Genomic DNA, 8504 nt, shown 5'->3' on the forward strand with positions numbered 1-8504 from the left:
TTAAATTAATCAAGAGATTTGCAGTTCGACAAAAGAATTTCCTATTGGAATGCCGTTGTAAGGCTGGGGTGACAGATGAGACAATTTATTGACATAAACGAAAGATAGAAGAGCAAGGAGAGCTAAATGCATGTCAATTCACCTACTCACGCAATATTACCAATTATATCATAAAAGTAAAATCTTCAAAGAAAAGTCCTTTAAACTCCTATCAAGTCTTGAATAGTTGCTTTAAAAGCAGGTTGATCCTACTTTAATCCTCTAGACTAATTAGTTGTCATGAAGAAACCAAGAAAGACGATAGTTTCTTGCATTGAAATGGTTGTTTTCTTTCTAACTAGATCGAATCATGAGCTGTTAAAGAAACAAATTAGTTAGGGTAATGCTTGGCACACATACAACAAATCACTCACTAACCAATTTGTAAACCCAATCACTCCAAATAGGTTGAATTTAATCATTGAGTTAGATAAATCAAAAGTGAAGATACAATGGAAAGTTGGTAACAAAACAATTAGAAAGAAATATGATTGGAATTCGGACGAAATATATATATAGATCAAATGTCTATTATCATCTAAACAAAACGATTTCAAATGAGAGATTTCCTGGATGAGACCCCATCATATGGTGCCACTCACCTCCTATCTGTTTGCCATTCGGGCATTTCTAAAGTGTCAGTTTACTAGGATAGAACCATAGATCATTGGTGACAGAAAATAAAATAAAGAGCGAAAGATCCAGCATTTGATTCAAAATGCCACCATTTAGTGTTTGATTATTTGTGAGAGTAAGCGAGATGTGTTTGTAAACCGCCGATATATTACGTGAAATTCAAATTAATAAGCAACGTTCCACAAGTTCATTTGCAGTCTTACTGAAGAGCATTAGAGCAGTGAAATTTCCAAGCAGTATCTGATTAACCATAAAGTCATACAACCCAAACAGTAACTCCAAAAGGTTTTTATAAGTCCTTATATAAGGCGAGACCGTGAGAACTACAATGAATAAAAAGCATTATCAACACATAAGGGCATTGAAAAACAGGAAGAAAAAAAATATATTTGAAGTCTGACATCAAGTATTGCACATATAAGCCCCACAAAGAATAGAAGATGGAGAATACCAGACAATGTTAAAGATCAAACAAGGACTACGAGTATCCTTGGGCACTGCCACTTCACTTCTTCAATACACTGCAGTAAATCAAAACCAACTTCCTTAGAATAAATATTTCAAAAGTAACTAACAAGCAGAAAGAAACTCAGCATTAGCAGCTAACCAAAACACCTTTTTAACTGGAATTTCTACACCCAAACATGGTTTTAAATCTTGTCCGAGACAACTCATCCGAGTTGTCTCGATATCATCCACCAAAGAGACGAGTTGACAAGTCATCTAAAAAACATGGTTTGTTCTAATTGTAAGGCATTTTTTTAAATCTCATCCGAGATGACTCAAATAAATTGGATATCTCGCCCGAGACGACTCGGTCTCGTTCATGGATGAGACAAGATGTCAAAATGAGTTTTAAAACCATGCACCTAAAAGAAGCAGCAGTGATCATTGAATTATGAACAGAAGCAACTAGAGGTTTAAAAAAATCTTGGGATTTAAAAACTTTGAAAGGGCTGGGTACATCACAAAGCTTTGAAGACATTTTAAGCACCTTGAATATGTCTAACATTACCTTGAAGTATCGGCTAATTGATTTTGAGAGCTGCTATTGGCACCCCAACTTTTGCTTATTACGGTCCAATTAAAAATAAAGAAAATAAGTGAATGGTTATGAATAAGTAAAAGTTGGGGTGCCAATAGAAGCTCTATTTTTTTTGTACTAGATTTCTATTTTGGGGGTTTAGGATTTTATGTGAGCCTAATCATAATTAAAAATACCTATTGAATTTTTTTATTTTTTTTGGATAGGTATATAGGGTTAGTGGTTAACATATGAAGTAGTGAGTAGTGTTCAAGGGGGGGACGGGGTGGGGGGGTTTGAACCTAAGGAGTGGGAACATTGCACACATCTTACCACTTAATATTTTGTAATGTTCAGATTATAATTTGAGCCAAACCTTTGTAATGTTTGACGAGTGTGTTTTAATCTTTAAGTGGGGTGGGATAAATAATTTAAGAAATTGGAGTGAAATAAGTAAATTTTGGGGTGCCAATAGCAGCTCTCTTGATTTTTGGGTTTAATAATCACTTCATTATCATAATTCATAATCTAAGCCTTATCACAAATACTAGGATTGGCATGACAAAAAAGTCCATTCAACGTAAATCTAGGTATATATGTCTTCTCATCATTAGTCAAGGGGCTCATTTTTCAGTCTTCTTGCCATTCTAGTAAAGAGTAGGGATCCAGAATGGTGTCCCGTTCCTAACAAAGGTCAGGTGGCACCCCATTTTATGCCACATGGCATTTTTGGTGACCCACTGATCATATGGATATGGTCCATCCCTTGGTGAATCTACACACAAAAGATCAGTTCGATTGGTGATGTGCATCCATTGATCATAGCATTGTCTTAAGAATGATTTCTATTCGTTGGATTTAAACTTTTTTCAAGAGCTTAGTTCTAGTGGATACAAGTTATCAAACACTAGGATCTTTGGTTTGTAGGTTCACCAAGGGATGGACCACATATCCATACGATCAGTGGGTCCCAAAAAATGCCACGTGGCATAAAATGGGGTGCCACCTGAACTTGGTTAGGAACGGGACACTGTTCTGCATCCCTATTCTTTAGAAAAACTGTTGGAGAAAATATAAAGGAATTGATGACATCCCTGCATTTCCCTCTCCCACAGAGACATCATTCGTTGGAATAGAATGAGAATTCAAGCTAACCCTAGGTTCCTACCCCAATTTTCAGAAATTTGTGGCTGCCCCTGAATCCGTGCACTCCCGTTTACTTTTCTTACATTATGTTCATAATTAATGGCCCTATATACTAAATTAGTGGCCATAAATAATATCACAGACATTTATAAAGGCCATTATATGAGACCACTACAATGAAGTATTCATATTAGTCCTTCAACTACACACGTATAATACATGGAGCTTAAAACACTGAATGATGGACAAACTCTAAGCATGTTGTTCCCACTATTTTCGTTACTTAAAACACAAACTTAAAAACCTAACCCGAACAAGGCGATCCCCCCTTCTAATATTAGCTAAAACCAGAGTCAGCAAATTTGTCAAAGAGGTACTGAACCGTGAACCAGTTTGCAGTTGGTGAAAGTTAGCAAACCAACAAATTACGTTATTTTTCCTTAATTTCTTCACACCCCCTCCACAGTTGATATATTAAGATATTCTTGTAAATATTTAAATTGATAGAATGACCAAATACATTCATCTTTTGTACCCTATTCATCACTTCAACCTTCAAATGTCCTTGTGTCTGTCTACCCCAATGAACAGGGTTCATTCTCAAGTGGCAAACCACGAACCATGAACCCACATGTGAACTGTGTGAACCCACAAATCAGGTTACATTGGCTAAAACACTACAAATTGATAAAACCACAAGGGGAGGATGGACAAAGGCCGTTTCCGTGGAATGAAACTTAAAGTTGAAGAAAATATAAGTATCGCATGGCATGGCATGAACTTAAGATAGTACTGAGGGAGATAAAGAACTCACTTGTACAAATAGGCAGCGATTCCCAGAATTATACACAACAGAATAATATCAATGCAAAAGTTCCGACTAGACCTCAGCTGGAACAAAACAAAATTTTAAAAAATTCATATGGAATTTAGAATCCTAATAGCTGATAGAGAGCTGCTATTGCCACACCAACTTTTGCTAATGCCACACCAATTCCTATGTAAATCACCAAAGAATTGCACACAGTTGGTGTGGGGTTAGCAAAATTTGGTGTGGCAATAGCAGCTGTCTAGCTGAACTGAACTAAAAAAATTTGACACAATCCAACTACCTGGGTAACAGTATGCTTAAGTCTGACATTGGTATTCTTAAGGTCAGAAGTCGCCCTGTCCACCTGTATAATGATATATAAGTAACGCTAGTAACACATAAAATACATTTACAAGTTGTTTTCTTCACTGATGTAGTAGAAAATGAATATAAGAGGTAATAAAGGCACGGATTTCTCACCTTGGTATCAATTTCATCAACCAAGGGGACTTGCCTGTCCAATTCCTGCACATTTAACAAAGATTTTTGATCCATATGTTCTTCCACATTGCTTGTAATTGCAGGATAACGTGAAAAATAACAAACCTCGTTCATGTCATGAGCCATATTTTTCAGTGTATCCAAGCCTTCAGAAATAACACCCAGACCTTCATCCTGCATGAATATCAAAATTATATTTTGCAAGTATGTGGTCAAAACATCCGGTAGAAATAATCACATTGAGGTATTATTTCGTTCCAATTTGAAAGCAGTCACAAACAAAAAAATTAAAACAATTGTGACAAGGTGCTTGCCTGTTTCATTTTCCGCATTTCATAATCTTGTCTAAACTGACTTGACTCTTCGGTTTGCTGGAAAAATTCACTATTAAATCTTCCATCTGCAATAGGTTGAAAACATTGTCACAAAATTCAGCGAATTTTCGGAATTAATCGCAGAATAAGTGGTAAGCCGATTTAACCAACGATAGTCGGTTAAATTCTTAATGCGCCGAGTATATCGGTCATTCACTGATTATTTTAAAAAACGCTGAAAAATTCATGTAGAAGCAGGCTTCCACAAAGTTCACGCACTGTACAATATAAAACAAACTTAGTTTGTTTTCTTCCATGTTCAAACCTTCAAGGTTTTTTATAATTACACTTCTAACCCTGAACTTTTGAAAATTATTAAAACATTCCAAAAAAATTAGGAAATCCCTTAAGAATCAAGTTTTCTTTATTATCCATCCACAACGTGATTTTTTAAATTATGTGAATTCTAACTAGACTTGAACAAGTCAATCCTGAATAATTGATCCAAAGACTCATCTTAATCATATAGTGATTAGTTGCGGAAATTTTCACGGTTTTATGTCAATTAATCGACCCCTCACCGCATAATTGCCGAATCCAAACTTTGGTACTATGGTTGTAAAAAAGGAAAGATATAAATATAATTAATTGAGTAAAGGCTGATACTCCTAAATCCTAAGAATTATTGAAATACTCGAAATAAGAATGTGGAAGATGTAAATGGCACCTCAATAAGTTGGGAATGTTGGATAATTAATCACCTGATGTCGAGTCAAATTTGATTTCCTGGCGAGAAGCCGAAGTGGCCCATCCTCCAGTTTGTTTTGTTCCAGCTGCTGTTCCATCTGATATTGCATGAATCCTCTCGGGCAGTGCCAAAACCAAGTCATTACGGATCGCAAGTTCTTCTCTTGAAATTCCTTTGACCTAACATCGTTATTCTTTATTATTATAAAAATAATTGTACAATTCTTGCTAAGTTTTTGTGGGTTTGGTTTAATTGTATATTGTATATATGATGAATACAGTATATATGACACAAATACATGTTTGATAATATTTCCACTAAAGGAGATGTTAAATTAGATCCTAAACACTCCTTTTATTTGTGATATGTGATAGGTTCCTAATACCGATAACATGAACTGGAGAAAGTTATCAACAACAAAAAAATCATTGAACTGAATAATCCACAGATTGCACACAATAAGTAAGAGGGAACCATTTTTAGTCTCAAATAAAAAATAATAGGAAATATGAGGAACATAGTCACAGGTAAATAATCAGGAAAAAAAATCGAAAATGAGGACCACAGAAAAACAGCCGATTACTTCAAAAAACAAATCAGCAATTTTGTATTCTATCCCTTGGCTCAACTTTTTCTGGCCTATCCCCCCCTTAGCAATCTGAATGTACACCAGCTCTGTTTTCCAGAACTTTGCATTCAGACAATGTCCAATTTACACCAAACAGTCCCAAAAAATGGGGTATGTGTTGGAACCAAATTTGACCATTCCTCAGGATTAAAAAAAACAACCATACATATAGAAATAATTACCTCAAGATTCGAGCAAGATCCGATTCAATCCAAACCCGGTTGGAAGAGGTAGCCAACCCCACTATCCAAAAGATAGGTGACTAGGGGCAGAACCAGGATTTTTCCCACATGGGGCCAATTAAGAGTGGAAAAAAATTTGAGGGGGGGTGGGGGGGAGGGGAAATAACAGTAAAAAAAAAAAATTGTGGGGGCAAGTGCCCCCAGTGTAAATCCACCCTTCTAGGTGGCTCAACCCCTTTGAAGTAGCCAATCCACCCCCTCTCCAAGATAGGTGCTCCGCCCCTTTGAAGTAGCTGACCCTCCCCATCTTCAAGATAGGAGGCTCGTTTATATATATATATCATCTTCTTCTTCTCTCTATAAGATTGATTCTCTCATTATTATTCCCTCCTATCTTCTCTTGGGAATTGTACCCATTAGTCACACAAGGAGTGACACATTGAGAATCAACTCGATAAGAGAAAATGTCTTTGAGGAAAGTTATCCCGTAGCAATACAATACAGAAGATGTTAAGTCTAACTTAATCGCCAAGGGTCCAATGTAATCGAATCTAAAGAAATTGTAGATGCATAACTTGACTGATTCATCTCGAAAAATTGAGTGGTCATTGAGTTGAAGGTAATTACACAATAATGACCACTCCTCATGTTAGTTACAAGTGTTATGAGAGGTGAATCTTTATGATCTTTAATACAGAGCATCAAGGGTCTTTATGAAAATGAATGCAAGTCATCATAGAGGAGCCATTAGAAATGAGTTCAATGCTCTATATTAAATTGGCTCCACTCTATAAAAAGGGGGACTTCTCCCACTTAAGCCCCAAAGCACAAATCATAATACTTAGCTCTGAATTTATTCTTCTTCGTTTTGCAATTTTCTCAAGCACTAACTTGATCGTCCAAGGTCATTTGGCTAACACCACACCAATGTCTTTTTAGGTGAAATCGACAGAGAAGACGATCGGAGACACAAAGGCACATCAAAAAAGACTATCAAAAGACTGCATTTATTGCAACTCAAATCTCGAGGAGTAGGAAATCCAAAAAATTTCCTACAACGTGCATCAATCTTTTCTCCAACTATTTTGTTTCATGATATGCAATCTCAGCATGTTCTAATAGTAAGCTAATATCTAAAAATTCAAAAGCATAAAAAACAAATAAATCATAATTCGTTACATTACGAGATTTAGCACCGTGATTCATAAGCAAATAAGTAATCACTTTTGCTTTCATAGTAATGCTCATACATTTATATATCTACAATCTCATTTTTTTTATCCCCATCTTTTCAAACTACAATAAGGTCACATCCTTTGCAAACATAGTGAAAAAATTCTCCGATTTTTTAGAAAGTCGTGATTAATTCATAATTCTTTCAATCGACCAAATTTTGTTTAATAATATATTTTTATAATATGAAAATTCATAATTTTGTTTTCTTTTTCCCGGTTATTTCCTAACTTCACCAATTTTTTCCAAAAAATTACCTTGCCGAATTTGTCACTATGTTTGCAAGTAATATTACAGTATTTTTCGGGTTCAAGCAAAGAAAATGCACTCAACTAATTTAAATATCTAAATATGATAATTAATCAGATCATGAACAAAGAAAATGAAGATAAAGATAAAGAGAAAGAGAGGAAGAAAAAACCTTCTTAAGAGCTAATCTCTGCAACTTTGGGACCTCCTCAAGCAATCGAGCTTTGGTTCGACGGATCTCGGCATTCATGGCAACTGCAGCGGCTCTGTTCTTCTCCATCGAAGCAGTCTCCGATTTCTGCGAAATCAATTCCAATTAGATCAAAATAAAAAAAAAGGAAACCCTAAGAGATCGAAAGAGAGATGAGAATGAACCTGGAGAGCTGCATCAATGTCGGATTCAATGACAGCGTAAAGGCGAGCGAAGCCATCGTCTCCAGAGACATTGAGATCCTTCTGCTTGTCGATGTCGTACTTGTCGTATTTATTGCAGATCGCATCGACGCGTGTGAGAATGTCAATCACGCTCATCTCTCTAATAGATAGAGCGAACAACAGATTTGCAGAAAAATTAACAGATAAAGAGAGAAACGAAACCCTTTCGAACAGAGTTTTTTTCTTTCTTTCTTTCTTCTCAGTTGTCACGAAACGTAGAAGCTAGAAACAGTTTCAAGACCGCCATGAGAGGCTGGAAGCTGGATCCAAGAGACGACAGGCTGGTCGATGTTGTTGAACTTAACTGATGCAGCTTGAAGGAATAAAATAGAGAGCTGTTATCGGCACCCCAATTTTTACTTAGTATAGCCCAGTCCAAATAGAGAGTTTATTGCCGCATGAACTTTTGCCAACGCCATCCCAATTCATGAGTAACTTTTGCAAACTAGACCACATCTTGGAGTGGCATTAGCAAATGTTGGTGTGACAATAAAAGCTCTCTTCCAAAACACGTGGAACTTAATGACAAAATTCAGGTTTCAGCACACTGTTCATTTT

The 8504-nt window shown here is 36.1% G+C and overlaps 1 protein-coding gene across 3 annotated transcripts; it reads right to left on the reverse strand.

Annotated features, from left to right (window-relative positions):
* Positions 1-887: 887 nt before the first annotated feature.
* Positions 888-8240, reverse strand: LOC147380459 (syntaxin-71-like). Of its 3 annotated transcripts, XM_086431687.1 has the most exons (9): positions 7887-8237; positions 7684-7809; positions 5233-5398; positions 4472-4557; positions 4263-4331; positions 4137-4181; positions 3958-4020; positions 3660-3736; positions 888-1196 (listed from the first exon to the last, which is right to left on the reverse strand). In XM_086431687.1, exons 1-9 carry the CDS (start codon positions 8040-8042, stop codon positions 1181-1183), a joined length of 804 nt encoding a protein of 267 aa, XP_086287813.1. In that variant the 5' UTR covers positions 8043-8237; the 3' UTR covers positions 888-1180. The 3 variants fall into 3 exon arrangements, with proteins under 3 accessions (XP_086287813.1, XP_086287814.1, XP_086287812.1); XM_086431688.1 differs by lacking the exon at positions 888-1196 and having other exon boundaries at positions 3656-3736; positions 7887-8238; XM_086431686.1 differs by lacking the exon at positions 888-1196 and having other exon boundaries at positions 3656-3736; positions 4137-4331; positions 7887-8240.
* Between the last annotated feature and the right edge of the window lie 264 nt (positions 8241-8504).

The sequence above is a fragment of the Akebia trifoliata genome, unplaced genomic scaffold, assembly GCF_017979445.1.
Source record: "Akebia trifoliata isolate Shusen 1 unplaced genomic scaffold, ASM1797944v1 Contig01398_ERROPOS7289552, whole genome shotgun sequence".
NCBI lineage: Eukaryota > Viridiplantae > Streptophyta > Magnoliopsida > Ranunculales > Lardizabalaceae > Akebia > Akebia trifoliata.